This window comes from Neolamprologus brichardi, chromosome 1 (genome assembly GCF_056152115.1).
Source record: "Neolamprologus brichardi isolate AB-2024 chromosome 1, ASM5615211v1, whole genome shotgun sequence".
Classification (NCBI taxonomy): domain Eukaryota; kingdom Metazoa; phylum Chordata; class Actinopteri; order Cichliformes; family Cichlidae; genus Neolamprologus; species Neolamprologus brichardi.
Genome location: NC_142104.1, coordinates 17,564,323 through 17,581,270, shown reverse-complemented (window position 1 = coordinate 17,581,270; position 16,948 = coordinate 17,564,323). Strand labels below are relative to the sequence as shown.

Sequence of the window (16,948 nt, the reverse complement as noted above, 5' to 3'; positions counted from 1 at the left end):
ATTGTAGCAGTGGATTGTGGGCAGCTGTATAACATCTGGATCCAAATCAAAAAGTGCCCCCAGTTCACTTTTACTTTGCTAAATTCATCTCTTTAATCTCAGATGCTCTTCTTAAATGAGCTATACGCAGCAAGAGTAAGCAGACTACATGTACACCTATCAGCCAGAATATTACAACTGCAGACTTGGTGTTAATAACACTGATTACCTGAATATAATGCAAGATAGAGTATCATACGTGAGATGTAAGAGAAAAACAAGAGATAATATTCTGAATATTATACTATGGAGAACCAAACTTTCAGCTTACTGTATATGCTTGCAAACAATTTGACACCTAATACCTCAGGACACCTTTACACACTTTTTGGAATCAGTGCATTGACTTATGAAAGTTTTGGCAGCATGACTAGTTGTTGAGGTAAGTGATAGATTATAATTTTTAAACCTGTCTGTATGGTGCACGAGTGATGTGGATTGAAGTTGCACTTGCAGAGCTAATCCTTAGTTCTAAAGAAAGCGATAAAGAGCTGCACCTTAAACCAGTTCTGCTTTGTCCTATACCTTAGCCTTTCCTTGAACAACAACGTTAGCTGTGGACAGATACACTTGTAATGTTGCAATAGGGATGAAACAGATATGTCAGTTTCACTCTGCTACATCTTTTTTTGAGTGAAATCTCATCATTTAAATAAAAATGTAGAGATATGCTAAAGAAAACATTTGTGTAGATGGACTATTGTCATCACACCCCTGTGAGCAGTCAGCAGCGCTACATTTCGATGTGTAAAATGTACCGAAGACCTTGACTACTGCTTTGAACTCAAGCATGAAGAATGTTTTGGTTCTTCCTTTGATTGTTGGTTTTACCTGAGAAATCATCTTTGTGGGTCTGTGTTTGTCTGAGCCTTTAACAGACTGAGCGCACAGCTGTCATTTGGCTCAGCGGAGTCAGACTGTTCCTCACTGATACAGCAGAATCAAAAGGATGGGAAATAAGTGGACAGCCAAGGGACCTCAGTGCAAAATACCTAAAGACCACAATGGAGAGAAATGAGTGGGATTGTATTGTACTGTGCTGCAGTCATCCCCAGACACTGAATCACCTCACAGTTTGCAGATTCATGATTCATGCTTCCCGTACTGGGTCCTTAAAAACATTGTCACCAAGTCTAAACAGGCACCCAGAGAGAGCACCATACTATACCTTTACACAGATATTTCTAGGCTTTTTGTACTACCACACATCATGTTCTCCTACAGTTTCATATGGCTTAGAAATGAAGACAGATTTCAACTGGCTCATTTGAAAAACAGATATCAGTGATTCAGTAGCAGCAATCCATCAATAAGAATGACAGAAATCATTAAGCCATATGTTTTCCTTCCAGCGTCTGACAGTAAGTGACAACACACCTGCTGTCAGTTTTGGAAAGTATGCAAACAAAGCATTTATTTTCAAGTGCTATACTTTATTATGGTATTCTACTGCCTACCCCATTTATTTTAAAATTGTTGTTATAATCTTGCTATACTCATCATATGTGTCACAGTAAAAGCTTAAAGAATTCTTGAAATATTGTAGATTACATTACTAATCGGTAGATAGTACGTAAAATTGCTATGGCACTCAGCTTTTACTCACTTTTATAACCTGTTGAAAGATCAGTATGCTTTAAATACAAATTAAAATTGGGATAATTTGAATATTTACTTAGTAATATATTGAAACGGCATAGAAACTCTACACTGTGTCTTCAGCCCCTGTAGGATTAGTAAATTCCTCTTTGAATAGTCAGTGGCATGTGCCGCAGCCTGAGGTGAAAGCACTTGAGCCGGTGAGGATAAAAGAGGGAGGAGAGGGGCAGGGAGGCAGGATAGGATAGCAGAGCAAGTGGCCACTGTTGGTGCAGACACTGCAGGAGTTCACAATGGGGTCGGTAACAGCGTCCGGGCATTTGGATGTTTTTGTCGTTTGCTTTCTTCTGCCCTCGTTTAACTCAGCAAACTGGATCATGGCAGAGACACCGGAGCTCCAGATTTTGCCCACCACCGGTAAACACAATTAGCGTTGTGAGAGAAGTCAGGTGGCCACAAGGGACAGTTTCCAGTAGAGGGTAATCAATTTACACACATTTTAGATTGGTTAAGTGCAGCTGTGAAGTGGGTGTTTGAAAGGACAGGTTCAGTTATAAAGGTTCAATTTTTTTATCTACTAGTTAGTTAGAAGTAAAATGTAATTTTCTGCTGACTACTAAACTTCATATTAAATGTGTCATTAGCTTAAATTGAATTAAACAGGCTCCTCTTTAATTTTTTCAATGTTTTTAGATCTAATATCAGTAAATTAAGTCAGTAAGATGTGAAGTTGATGATCAACAGATGAAAGTCAGCAGTGCAGTAAAATTTTCTCATGATACAGCCTAACAAACAAAGATTTAAGGTGGTCAGCCCCAATTTAGATTATTATATAGCATTTATTTTAGCTTGTCTAAGTGCTAAAAGTAAGGAGAATTGGGAATACGTTCAGTTAACTGTTTTACTTGAGTTAACATAAGATGTAGACACATTCTTAGTGTTTATTTATAGCATAATTACATACACTATGATCAGCAGACATACATATGTTGTTTAAAGACACTGCCAGCAGGTTTATATTATTAAAACAGTTTTAGATCTTTCATATGAGATTCATATGACAAAGAATTCCCTCAATAATGTTAAAAAGTTTTAAAATGTGTTGTGATTGATTTTGTGTTTAACCTACAGACTCCCGGGTGTAGATGTGATAGACTTTACAGTCCAAACTTTTACTCTCTGTCTCTCTCCAGTGTATTTGCATTTAGTTGCCACAGCGACAGCAGTAGAAGTATAGTTAATGACCATCTGTATCTTCTTCCAGGGCTCGGGGTGAAGGAGCACTCACAGATTGTTGCTCACCACAATAGACTGCGCAGCCGGGTCAAACCCATGGCAGCTAACATGCAAAAAATGGTTTGTGGCACCTATTGTCTGTCTCCTCTGTGTGTTTTTGAATGGTGCCTTTGCTGTCACTGAGTTTAACGTCACGCTTTTGTTAACAGTGTGGGCTCACGTAAACTAATCAGTGTGGGTAGACTGTCTGGTCTTCCTATGCAGCTCATGTTTTTCTCCTAATAAGGAACATTAGTTATTTGTTGTTGTTTCTCTTCCCATTCCTGTGTGAAAAACACTTAGCTGCAGGTTGTAAACTTAATTGTTATGCTTCTAACATTAAGTAAGCCTGCAGCTTCAGTCCCAAGGCCCAGAAAAACAGTAATTGTCATAAGTGTCAGTCACACTGATCAGGAATGTGTGAAGATATGAGGTAGCACGTCCGAGCTGAGCGCTCAATCAGCTAAGTGTGACTCTCCCATGACAGCATCTATAAACTTAGGAGGACTCTTGAGGTTACTGAGGTCCCTGTGCATTTAAAGGACACGCTGAAGTGCAGAAAAGGCAGCTTTGATCAGTGGCCACAGTTGTTTCACTAAAAATAATTTGAATTCTTAAAAGTAAACTCACCAAATGACCACACAAACAGCAGGGTTTGGGGTCGAGCTGTCTTCCTTTGTAGTACTGATAGTCTCGGCAGTGTGAAATAGTAGCGTTAGTGCACAATTTGTTCTGCTCTGCTGCAGGCTCACTGATAGCGTCCGAAATGAGAATGAGGCCAATATCAACTGGGTGTGTGCAAGTTTGTCAGGGTCACTAAGTTTATTTCTTAGACAACTAAAGTTAAGTAACTAAGCAACATTTTTCACTTGTCTCTTTATTCTAATGATCAACAAATAGGTCTATTGTAAACATGACAATAACAGCATGTTTCGAGAGAAACAATGAGTAATGTTTCTGAATGTGCAGCAAATTCTAAACAGCAGTGCTAAATTGTTTCCCTGTCTTACTCCATCAGTTGGTCTGCTATACAGTGCTTATCTGCACAACTCTCTTCCATGTATGTGATTATGAGAGGTAATGAAGGATTATGAAACTCACTGTGTACTAGATACCCTTTGGGCCCAATATGTGATTTGTGCCAGGGCAAACTGTCACTTTTTCATAGATTACATCCTCAAAGCCAGTCGTACAGACTGAGCCCCTTTTCTTCGACTGCTCTTCAGCCTCAGAGAACTGTTCGCAACTGATAAGGCAGTAATGAGAAAAAGAGGATGTGGATAATCACTTTGCATTCACAACTCTGGTTTTACAGGTAATTTCCCCATGAAAACCCTCAGAGAAGGCTTTGCCAAGCTGAAGAGGCATTATTAAAGAGCTTTACTGATAAACGTTAAAAGGCTCAAGGCTTCGCCTGTGTTTGCGAATATCTTAATATACTTTTTTTCTTCCCCCTCTCCCGCACAAGAATGAACCACCAAGTATTATGGTGTGATTGTGTTGAAGTGATTATTATATGGTCCTTTAGGCTTTGCTTTCAGGATGAGATAAAATACCAATATTCCAAGAATGAATGATGCTCCTCCTTTTCTCACCCAGTGCCCTGTCGGCGGATTTTCTTTGAGCTCTTTAGGCTAAGAAGTATTGAGGTCATACCATCACTCAAAGAGGCCGATATTGAAGTTTAGTGGTCTCTTTTGAAATGGAAATCATGACCTCTGTTTGTGAGATTTTATCTTACTAATCTCTCTCAGAACTATACCCAAGGGTCCAACATGTTATTTTAATGTAGTTAGCTTCAGTGGGAGCCATTTTCCTGAACTTTAGATGCAATTCCATTTTTTTTCTGTATTTTTACTGCTACTAAACACCTGAATATAACAGTTGTTGGTGCCACAAAGAAGGCTGAAATGCATAAATTGTTCATGCTGTTAGGCGCTGATACATAATGGCACACTTCAAAATGAAAGATATTACCCAGTGATCTAATAGCCCTCTGTCATCAAAGGCTTTGGCTGGCTGACATCAGAGAGCAGAGTGAATGATGAACTCAAGAGGCCTCAGCGTTTTGACACTACACAGCAGAGTTACACCAGGAAAACCTGTCTTGAAAATCCTGTCAGTCTGACATTTCAGACAGATTTGGATTTTCCATCTGTACTAATTATGAACAGAACAGAGGGACAGAAATACAAGCAGAAGCAGGAATCTCTGTCATTTAGGCTAAAAAAAATGATTGTGGACATTTGAATCATTCTTCTTTGACCTAAAGTTCGTCAGGATTGTAGCTAACCATGGACTGTGCTCACTGAGTTCACGCCTCAACTCTTAACAAAGCCCTGTGATTGATTTGGGTAGTGCAGTCTTAGCAGTGCATGACATCAGAGAGCCAGCCAAGCAGACACATCGATGTAAGATCCCTCACTCCTGTTCTGGTAGACATATTGCACACTGCTACTGCAAACTAATGGTTTTGCACCAGAATAACAAAGAGTTTTATGTATATCAGTGGACTGTTATACAGCACTTTATTTGAACACCCAAAGTGCTTTCTTACTGCACTCATTTACTCACTCGCTTTTATCAAATTTAGTATTCACACTCCAATAGATGCATCTGGGACAATTTGCATCTGGGACAATTTGCATCTTGGCCAAAGATACTTTGATGTGCAAGCCAGGTATCAAATCACCAGACAACCTGCTCTATCTCCTGGACAACAGCCACCCCAATATCAATAGTTCCAAAGTACATCATGATGGCTTTCACACGTGCACTTTAGCTCTTAACTGTTCTAGGTGCTTAAAAAGGGTATATGAGGGGCACATTTCTGACACATATTGTCTATATTAGCCGATCTTTAACTTGCCAGGTCCCTGGAATAAAGCCTGTGTGATGCCTAACTGTATGAGAACAGAGTCACTCTATAAAGGCAGTTATTCACTGAAACCCCACTGAGGATTTCTGGTACTGTTTTCTGCATCATGCTTAATGTGCAAAAAGACAACTTTTGTTCCATTCCTCTTATTCCAAAATTACAAAAAGGAAAAGGACAGAGCAGTGATGCTAGTGATAGTGATAAAAGTCTCCTTAAAGCGAGAAAGTTATTGGTTTGAACTCACCAGCTAGCTGGGGCCTTTATGTATTTTGCAATATGCATTCTCCTACATTTAGGAGCAGGGTGGCTGTAGCTCAGGAGGCCCTCTACTAGTCGGAACTTCGGTGGTTCGATCCCTGGCTCCCCCTAGTCTGCATGCCAAATATCCTTGGGTAAGATATTGACCCCAAGTTGCTCTGCAATGCCTCTGTTGGTGTGTGAATGGTAGTTAGAAAGCGCATAGAAGATAGTGAATGTGGCGCGTTGTGTAGAGTACTCCAGGAGAGTAGAACAATGCTATATAACAATCAGTCCATTTACCATGTAATCTTGATAGCTGACACTGGCTAATCACTGTGTATAATTAACCTACTTTAGATTGCCTTGATATACATCACTTTTTAAAAGACAAAGTAGTTTATTTGGAACTTTTGGTAGGAAATACTGACAATACTGATCAAGTCTGACATAAATATAAATAAATTATAAATATTATAATCTAATGCAGCTTTTAAACAAAAAATCAGAGAAACACAGTGTAGGGCCTGGGACAAGGACAAGACAAAGGGCCTGTTTGAGCTGCATTTTTATGATGACCCTCCTATGTTAGCCAGTTGCCTAGGACCATAGGACCATATAAACAGAGACGAGATTGGAAGCATTAGCCTTTTATCTTTGTGTCTCTTTGTTTACTGTTGAAATTGAAACCCATGTCACTCTGTTGCAGAATAATGGGGATGTTTATTTTCTATAGGACTGGAATGAGAAGTTGGCTACACTTGCAAAGGAGAGAGCCACATTGTGTCACAAAGAGCCTTTCCTTCAACACTCCTCGTCTTTCAGCCATATTGGCTGGAACACACATCTTTCTGTTGTTGGTGCTGCTTCATTTTCTGACATCATTGACTTCTGGTTCGAGGAAGGAAAAGATTTTCTCTACTCCAGCGGCCAATGTAAGGAAAATGCCACCTGTCAACACTATACCCAGGTATTCACCAGCATATACAAACCTTACACATGTTTATATGAAGTCCCACAGCTGCATACAGTTTCTGTTGCCTATAAAAATGCTGTTTTGTGTGTCCAAATCCTCTCTTGTCTTGTAGCTGGTCTGGGCTACTTCAAGCCAGGTGGGCTGTGCCAACCAACAGTGCTGGAGAAATGGAGAACTCTGGGAGATATTTGTCTGTGCATACTATCCTGGGTAACAGTTTGCTTTCCCAAAAAGCTAAATATTAAAAGTATTATTAGAAAACACAATTTTTTTGCTGCATATATTTTCATGTTTCAGGGGTAACTGGGAGGTAAATGGTGAACTGGTGATGCCGTATAAATCAGGGCTGTACTGCTCTCTCTGCACCTCCTCAATGTCTGGCTGTTTGAGACTGTGGGACCATGTAGGCGGACTATGTGGTAAGACAAACACACACACAAAATGTATTTATAGTTGTATTTTTTCAGTGACAGCAAACTTTCTTTAATATTTAATATGATCAGTTTCCCAGTTGTTCATTTTGCAGCCTACATGTTTTTGTGTTTCTAATCAGAGATTCCAAAGAACCCATGTCGTATGAACTGTGGCGAACACGGCCATCTTAATATCTCCTCTTGCAAATGCAAGTGTGACCTCGGGTTCACTGGACGCTTCTGCCAGGGTACCAATTATCAACTGCTGATGTCATAAATATCATTCTCAGTCTGCTGTCTTTGTTTATCTTAATGTACAAAGAGAAAGCAAAGGCAAAAATGCTGCTGTTTTATTGTGTGTTTTTCAGTTCGGTGCAATGTGCAATGTGTGCACGGACATTTCAAAGAAGAGGAATGCTCTTGCTTGTGTGCTGTTGGCTATGGTGGTGCTGAGTGTGCAGGTAAGTGAAGTGTGCTTTAGTATGCAACAGTCTGCCACAAGAGTAAGGCCTCCTGCCTGATATTGTGCAGGTCTCAGTTGTACTGACTGATAATCTCTAAGCTGTCAAGTGATGGATTTCACTGGATGTCAGATGCTGACTTGTGGTATCAGTCAGCAAGATGTTAGCAACACATCTTAAGTCTTGTGAATTGTGAGTTGTGGTCTCCGTAGTTAAAATTAGTTTGTCCAGCTCACATGTGCCTGATCAAAATGAGATCTAGAGAATTTGGGGATCGAGTTTACACCTCAGATTCCTGTAAAGTTTCTCCCTCTGTTCCTGAACATGTTTGTTACAGTGTTGCAAGGTTACTGTACTAAAAGTGATCGCTGGCACAAAGGGCTGTCTAAGGTGTCTAAAAAATAATAATATAGGAACAGCACCATAAAAATAAAACAAAGGCAAAACTAATAATAATAATAACAATAATAATAATAATGATAATGAAAATTAAATTTGATCTACTAGTTGAATTTCCTCTTCTTGGATCTTTTTAAGACAGCTTCCAAAGATGCTGCTATTCTTTGATCACTTCCTGGAAGTCCCATTCTGAGCATGTGCACTGTCCACTTTGCAGTTTCATCACAGACCTCAGACTTGTATAGTCAGCAAAAATTAGCTTCTGTTTACGACTGATCTCATTTTATCTGATTTTATGTGGACAATCATTGCTGTTAATGAAAGCTTGATTGGATTTGCAAGGAGTTTTCAGTTTACGAGTCCACATGCAGCATCTCAAGTGATGAGCAAGGTTAGAAAAACGTTAGTGGGTTAAAGGCTAATAGCGTTGGTAGGTTTAATAGTTTGTGCACCATGAATTTGTCCCCCAGGGTGAGACTGTCGTCACGGAGTTCCACTTTATTGTTGTGAGGTGTCTGACAGAGTACACTCAGTTAAGACCTGAAGTACAGAGTGTGCTTTATGGCCACACAAACACAGTATGCCCTCAGTGCCCTCCTTAGTTACTAGATTTGGTTCCTTGCACTTCCTGACAAGGAAAGGATAACCTATCTGACACATTAGATGAGTTAGAGCACAAAGGCTTGTGTTCAAGGAGGCCTTCACTGAGAGATCTCATAATAGCAACTACACTGAAAGCAGCCGAGAGAAAAGTCGACCAGACCAGAGGTTTTTTTTTTAATCACACCTTGACATAATGTGCAACTAAGTTTAGGCTGGTTGTATCTGTTAATGAACAGTCAGAGGACAATAATGCCTGCAGTACACACACACACACACACACTGTTCACTGATATAAATGAAAATGCAATTAATCATTTTTATCAAAAGCAACAGCTTTTTAAAAAGACGTGACTTACATTCACATTTTAGGTGCTCTTAGATGGTGGACAGTCAGCGTGTACAGCCTGAAAGCCATAAAGGTTTTACCCTTGTCAAAGTTACTGAGATGCTCACTCTTTTTTCCAATTGTCCTACTGCATTATAGAGCCAACAATTTGACATTTGCCAGCAGAATCAGACAGGAAAATCTTACTTCACCAGTTGGTGGTTTTAATATTGTCACTGACTAACGGTTCTCTATGTTTTTATATATCTAATCAAGTTTTACACTGAGACCAAGAAATGCTTTAATTCGTCCACATAGTCCACACACATAATGAGAAATGCCATCTGCTAATGACATGGTAAAGGATACTATAGCAGTTTATTGATGGTTTCATCATTGACCTTTAGAGGAGATATGAGGGGATTTTCTGTGATCTCATCAGGTAGACTGGTAGACACTTTAATACCTTAGTGTACATCACTTTATTTCTGAGAAACTGGCAGCCACTGAGTAAGGAAACTTGTGCTTGTTCCCAAGCATGTGTAAGTTTGTTCTGTCTGCTTTGAGGTTGGTGGTCAGTGTTATTACTCTTCATTTTTAGTTTATGTGCTTGTGTCCCAACAGAGAAAGTGGAATTCCCATTTCAAAGCTGTGATCTCATCATAGATGGAAATTGCTTCATGGTGTCTTCTGATGTTGAGACCTACTATGGGGCTAAAAGTCACTGTCAGGTATGTGTGCGCCTCATTAAGGAGCCTCATCGAGTTTTCTATAAAACAACATACAGAGACCAAGTTGAAACTTTTTCTTATGTAAACCATCAGGAACAAGGAGGCATTTTGGCTCAAATCCACAATCAGAAGGTTCAGGACATTCTGGCTTTTTATCTTAGTCAGCTGGAGACGAGCAACGAGCTCACCAGGAATGACTTTGAAACTGAAAACTTCTGGATAGGTACTCTTTTGTATTATAAATTAATATAAATGAAATATATCAGTTATATCTTTAACACTGAAAAACACTGACACTTTAACTTGCTGTTTTTTTTATATAGACATGCTATGGGTATGGATGTAGTTGAAATGGTGCATAGATAAAACAGCATGTTTTTACTCCACAGGCCTGACATATAAACCTCCAAAAGACTCATTTCGCTGGGACACAGGAGAGATTCCCAAATACTTCAGCTTTGCCTTTGGGCAGCCTGACAACCAAGGGTAAGAGACCCATTTAGAATGAGACATTAGCTACTGACAGACGGCCGAGGGAAATGGACCAAAACAAACAAAGCAATTCTCCTGAAAGGTGGAAAAATCTGCTTCTGTTTTGTTTTTTTGAGGGTGGGTTTGGACATTTGTTTTCTTTTAATTTAGCCCTCTTCCTCTCTGTTTACTTTAGCTCTTTATTTTTATTTCAAATTAATTAATTAACCCAGTTTTTAACCAATAGAAAAGACAGTGATCTTAGTTGACATGCATCCCTCATTAATACCACTAGATGTCTCTGTTTCCCTCTGTGTTTCCTTAACCTTTGTAATTATAATCACTTCTTTTGTCCATGCTCTCAGTAGCAGTGCATAATGCTAACCATTTGTGGTATCTATCACAAACCCTTCACATTAGTCCACCCACAGCTTCTCTTTTTCTTTACAGTTTTGGAAACTGTGTCGAGCTGCAGGCATCGAGTGGTTTCAACTGGAATGACCAGCGCTGTAAAACACTGAACAGATACATTTGCCAGCATGGTATGGCTCCTTCTGGGAGAAAATGGATGAAAACCTAGATTAAGTTTTTGCAGAACTGGTTGCCTAAAAATATTGTAACAGAATTTCAGAAAAACTAAAACTGTTGACATTTTTTATTCAGAGATAAAGCTTAACCTGAGAGGAACACTTCTTTTTTCTTCACTATGAAATCTTTGCACATTAATTTTACTCAAAAGCAACCGCTGTTTTGTCCACAGATGATTTGCAAATGAGAATGTACCGTCCTCCTATATCTCCACCCAAACATGGCAGTCTTCATTTTGAAAGAGATCCGTGTGTCCGAAGACCCCAGTGCCTATAGTGCTATTAGAAAAGGATTTACTACACTGACTACTTTGTAATTTATACTTTTTTTTTTTACATTTTAATACATTTAAGAGAGATTACTGTAATAAGATTAACGCTACGTTGCAGTTCAAGCACAGTGTTTTATCTTCTAAGCCACATGGTATAAATGATCCTTTGACATAACAAAAAATAAATAGATTTTAATATAAAAAAAAAAAAAAATCTATATAAAGAATGGACATCCTCTCATTTTTCCATTTAAAAATGGCCTCTTCTTTACAATTTTGGTTTCTGCTTCTTGTACATGCTGTGCTGCACTGTGTCGAGGCAATTAGTTTTCCTACTTCACTGCCTCTGCCACTGATGTTCAGTGAAGTGTAAAATATTAATCCAGTGTGTCCAGTAATGATGTGAAAACACAGAAATCTCCATGTGATCCCTCTCACACCTACCTCTCAGTCTAAATCAATGGCACTCAGTGCTCACCATCAAGAAGCTCTGAGTAATCAATATACCTCAGCTCCACAAAAGCCTTCAGTGTCTGAAAACACACACACACACACACACACACACAGACACACACACACACACACACACACACATGCACTTACATTGATCATGAGAAATGAGATGGTGGCAGATGTTTAGTTTTGCCCACTTGAGTGTGTCTTTGCAAGTGTTTGCTGTGTACTCTATTGATTATTCACAGCTGAATGATGGATCTGCTCTGAATCTGGTCCTCGTTGCAGGGATGTGATTTTTACAAACCACCTTTCTTTTTTCCTTTGTGTAAAACATGATTAGTAAATTGTGATCAAAGGAGAGCTTGCTGCTGAACTGTGTCTGTAGCAGATAATCCTACATAGTTTTAACAAAGCTAAATTTGTGGAAATATTCTTCCTCAATCAATAACGTTGTCACACTTCCTCTCAAAATAAAAGCAAAATTTCACTGAAGCAACAAAGAACTACAGGCATAAATTAAGCTGATTATAAGTGCACAGAGCCCTGCAGCCCATCAGGCTAATTTCCAGACATTATTGCTGTGTTGTTTTAATTGGTAATAAAATGATAAGTGGATATCACACAGCCTGGAGCAGACACTAAGTTGTGTTTCTCCACAGTACCGCTTGTCCTTGTGTCTATGTGTTTTTTTTATGTATGAAAACTTATCCACAGTTTGAAACTCTTTCATGACTTAAACATTTATGACTTTACAATCATTTCTGAAGAGAACCGAAGGATAACTTGAGAATTATAACACAAATGCAACATTTTTTGTGTGAACAACAAGCAGAATCTCTTTTATATTTCATGTTTTTCTTTTTACAGATGCAGAGCATATTGCTCAGTGGGAGGACAGCAGGTGACCTGGATTTTTCAAAGGGGTGAAATACTGCAGGTGTGATTATTTTAAGATACATGTATGCTGGGACAATAGCCAGCAGTGTTGGTGAATGTTTTGCTTTTGCTAGTACAGTACTGTGCAAATCTCTTTAACTACCATTTTTCCTGGGAGAGCAGGAAATACGTGTGATGCAGTGACTGATTGACATATGCGTAAACATGCATGAAAATAGAGTATGTAAGGCAGAATTTGTTAATGAAAGTCAACATTTGCTGTGAACACCTTAATTCTTCAACAAAGCCTGAACTCTCTTGGGTAGGTTTCCTTGTAATTTCTTTATGTAGTGTTCAGGAATACTTCTTCAGGCTCTTAAAGGACATTTAAAGTTCTTTTTTGGACCTTGGCTGCCTTTTGTTCAGTTCTCTGTCAAGATGATCCCACACTGCTTCAATAATGTTGAGGTCCAGGGGAGGTCCTGGGGAGGATAATGCATGATCGGACAGGACTGAAAATGACTGAAAAAGGCACCAGTGTTCACACACTTTCAGACCTTCAAAAAAACAAACAAAAAAAAAACGGAGAGCTTATGCTCAAAACCACTGGCCCCTTTGAAGCAAAATAAAAGAAAATAAGAAATAAGGGGGTGCTTAAGACTTTTGCACAATACTGTACATGGATTCGGTTAGGTTTAGATGTGCTTTAAATAATTTACAAGGATTTTACAATGAAATGGCTTTATGCCACAGCTGGAATGAAAAGTCTCACATGCATCAGTGCACTTTTTAAAATATCTTCTCACCTGTCCTGGAAACTCATGTGTTCAGCCAACATTAAAGCAAATTTGAGTTTGAGTTCTGTTCATCTCGCTTACAAAAATCAGGCATATTTATTTAGGTGGTCGCTTTGATCCAAGCTACAGCATCTCGGTACATTTTGGATCTGCATGGATTGTTTTTACAGTTTTTTCTGATTGCTTAAGCACATTTTTTGTAACTATTGGCTATTTTTGCAAAACTCTACACACAAATAAGAAAACCTGTCACCCAATTATCAAAACATTGTAGTTCTCTTGCAAAAGCGAACACAGCTAGATTAACTCTTCACACCTTCGTAAAAATGGTGTTTTCGTATCAAACAGTACACACAAGCCATCATCTACTAAGCACACAATGCGCTAACTGCACACTGATGGTATGAATAAAAAACACATCTGGCTTTTGCTTTCTCTGTGCACAAGGTAGGCTATGTCAGTTAACTTCAAGTACTATTATTCACACACATCAAAACAAACATAAGTGTTTATTTCCAAGTATAGGATTATTTGCAATCGCCATATTGACTATATGGGTTTCTTGTTCTGCAGTGAACATGCTTCCTCTGCCCCCAGCATCTGGTCGTCTAGCAATTCTGTAAAGTAACAATTTCAGTATTTTTACATCTATGGTATTGTTGTGCTACAAATCTTAGTGCAAAGTGACTGTACTAACTGATTCTCATTTCAAAATGTCCTTATGATGCTTGCTACAGAGTAGTGGCTCGAGTTAGGCTGAACCCGTTGGCCAGCTTCCCTCAGGGTCATTCCACGGTTGATTACATGGTCCACTATTGTAGCCCTGATGTCATCAGTTATTCTGTTTCTTACTCTTCTTACCCTTCCTCTCCCCCCTCCTCGTCCTCCTCTCCCCCCTTCTCATCCTCCTCTTGCTCCTCCTTGTCCTTGTCGTCCTCTTCATCCTACTTCTTCACCTCCACGTCCTCTTCCTCGGCCTCCTCTACTTCTCACTCTTCCTGCTCCCTCCATTGTACTCCACACACAGAGCTTACCTGTATTATAGTGCTTAGGCTGATTGCAAAGTGAACTAATTATCTAAAAAAGTTTCCACAAGTGAAAGTGTGCCAGACAGTTGGCAAAATAGTGTTAATGATAGCCATACATGTGTATAATTTTGCTAGGAGTGTGTTGGAAATTTGGTAATTGAGTGTAAGCAGTGAGTTGTGCCTACAGTTTTGCAAAGTGTGTGTTACAAAATTGCAAACTGAGTGCAAAGCAGTGTTTGTGCTTTTAGATTTGCAAACTCAGTGAGTGGTTTTGCTATAAGTATTAATAGTTTTAGGAATTGTGCTATAAGAATCACAGTTAGGGTTTAAGCATTCAGAAAAAACTGTAAGCAAACATCAATGATTCACTATCTCCAGAGGAAGACCTTCACAGCTTTGGTCATCCCCTAAATTCTAAACATAACCATGAGGTTGACATTTCTTGCCATAGTCTGATTTAATTTAGAGTTTAATTCTTGGTTACTCTTTGTTTCTTTGTTACCTGTTGTATTTTGAAAGGATTTCTTTACTTGTTTGTTTTTGTTGCTCTTACCTCTGTTTGCCGTGTCTTAATTCTTCCCACCTGTGATTAATCGGTCCTGTGTGTGTGCGTGTGCGTGTGTGTGTGCGTGTGCGTGTGTGTGTGTGTACGTGTGGGTGTGTGGGTGTGTGTGTAGTCTTTTCCCCTGCCTGCTTCGGTGAGTCTCTTCTAATTATTTCTCTGGGTGTGTTTTTTAAATTATTTTTATTCTTCATGTTTTTTTTCTTCTTTCTGTTGGATTTTAATGCGACTTCACGCTGTCTGTATCTTGGGCCACTTTGGTGCTAAATGTTAAAAAAACAAATAATAATTTTAAAATGTTGTCACTTTTAGAAAAAATATATACAGATAGACACAGTTATAATGGTTTCAGATAGTGAATTCAAATGATCTCTTCTAGAGCACCAACATGGGGTACTTATATCCTCATATACGTGGCCAGCTGTGTATGTAAGCACCTGTCAAACTCATCACCATCAGAATGAAGATGTGTAGGAAATATGAGGACCTTTTGGCCATTCAAAGACTTGTTTGAAGTTGAGACTTGCTTTTTACGGTTCAGGTTAAACATGCTCTACCTCAACTTTAGCTTAAAGTACAATGGAAGTTTAGACACTTGAAGGAAAGACAAAGGTTTGGGAGAAAGATTGCATTTGGGAAATGAACGGCCTCACAGGCATAACCATGCAAATGAGTGTGTGCGATTTAAATGTGGATCAGGTCAGTGAGCTTTTAATGGTGACTCTAAGGTCTGACATCACGATGGCCTTTGAATTAGCAGAGGAAGATACTGCTGGATGGTAAATAATACACTCAGACGGAAGAATGGGATCAGTGCTGCAATATAACTGGGTCAAATCAACCTGCAGTGAATTCATGCGAATAAGCACACAGGGCTAAATAGTTACAAATGTCCTTAAGCTTTCAATTTCTACTTTATATATTTTATATATTCTCTCTGCAAGTATGCAGCACATCCAGTTTTACATACACATACAGACAATCACAGCCCTAATCCTGCTAGTATACCTGTACCTATAGCTAATGCTCCAACACAGACATTTAAGGGTTAAAGAAGTGTTTAGCTGTAGTGGTTAAAGTTGGTATTTAAAGAGTCATTGTTTCATTGACGACATGAAAAAAGTCCTTGCGTCTAAAAAGATAACATGAATGCAGAGAAATATTCAGCCACATTGTGTGCCATCAGTGAGACGTGCTGTCCAATAAACTTTTTTTTTTTTTTTGCTGATGTGTTGGTTTACATCTCTGACAGTCTTTCTAAGCAGAGTGTGAGTCCTGAATGTGCCTGCGTCTGTCTGAGTGTGTGCTCAGTATGTGTGAATCCTTGCCTCATACTCGTTGCTCGCGCAGCTTCCTGCTGGTCTCATGGTGCCCCCTGATAAGCTGGTGCTGCAGAGGGTTTCAGAATGGTGCTAGTGGCAGTGGAATTAGCTTCTATTGTTATGATAATGACAGTGATACTCGTGCCCCTTCCAACTCAGACCAGCCATTGTATGGAAACAGGAATGCAATTTCTCCGGCAGCGGCAACCGACAATCCTCTATGAGAGTGAAAGGTCCCTAAATGACTCTCTATTCAAGCAAGGCTAAGGGGCCAGCAGCCAATTAAAGTGGGAGCAGAAGAACAGTGCCATCCCGAAGACCTGAGGCTCTCTAAACACACACATTAAGCAATACTGAGACACACACATTAGATTCTGTATTTTCTTTTTGACAAAGAACATCTAATCCTCATTTTTTCCTCACAAACCTGAATCTTTCTGGGGTACAGACAGTTTGCACTAAATAACTCAAGAGGTTTATTGAGCACAGTGTGTACACAGACTCAGGAACACGCGTTACTGATTTGAAAGTGCCTCAATATTGAAGTTGGAAAATTGTGGGACAGAGTTCCAGAGCAAAGTGGAGACACTCTCCCAACACCACCCATCACCGTTAAATTGTTCGGCAGTGCTTACGGTATC

At 39.2% G+C, this 16,948-nt stretch overlaps 1 protein-coding gene across 1 annotated transcript; it reads left to right on the top strand.

The window, feature by feature from the left end:
• Window positions 1-1,923: 1,923 nt before the first annotated feature.
• Window positions 1,924-13,456, top strand: LOC102798175 (C-type lectin domain family 18 member A-like). The gene is made up of 12 exons (XM_006780029.3): window positions 1,924-2,055; window positions 2,903-2,994; window positions 6,765-6,998; window positions 7,117-7,214; window positions 7,302-7,423; window positions 7,558-7,665; window positions 7,786-7,878; window positions 9,830-9,936; window positions 10,030-10,159; window positions 10,326-10,422; window positions 10,858-10,949; window positions 12,590-13,456. Exons 1-12 carry the CDS (start codon window positions 1,932-1,934, stop codon window positions 12,625-12,627), a joined length of 1,335 nt encoding a protein of 444 aa, XP_006780092.2. The 5' UTR covers window positions 1,924-1,931; the 3' UTR covers window positions 12,628-13,456.
• The last annotated feature ends 3,492 nt before the right edge of the window (window positions 13,457-16,948 follow it).

What these genes read in the sequence shown, in the direction of transcription:
- LOC102798175 (XM_006780029.3), top strand. Translation starts at nt 1,932, where the DNA reads ATGGGGTCGGTAACAGCGTCCGGGCATTTGGATGTTTTTGTCGTTTGC. An exon ending in CCTGTCAACACTATACCCAG is followed by an intron (nt 6,999 to 7,116) that starts GTATTCACCAGC and finishes CTTGTCTTGTAG; the next exon opens with CTGGTCTGGGCTACTTCAAG. An exon ending in TGGTGGTGCTGAGTGTGCAG is followed by an intron (nt 7,879 to 9,829) that starts GTAAGTGAAGTG and finishes GTGTCCCAACAG; the next exon opens with AGAAAGTGGAATTCCCATTT.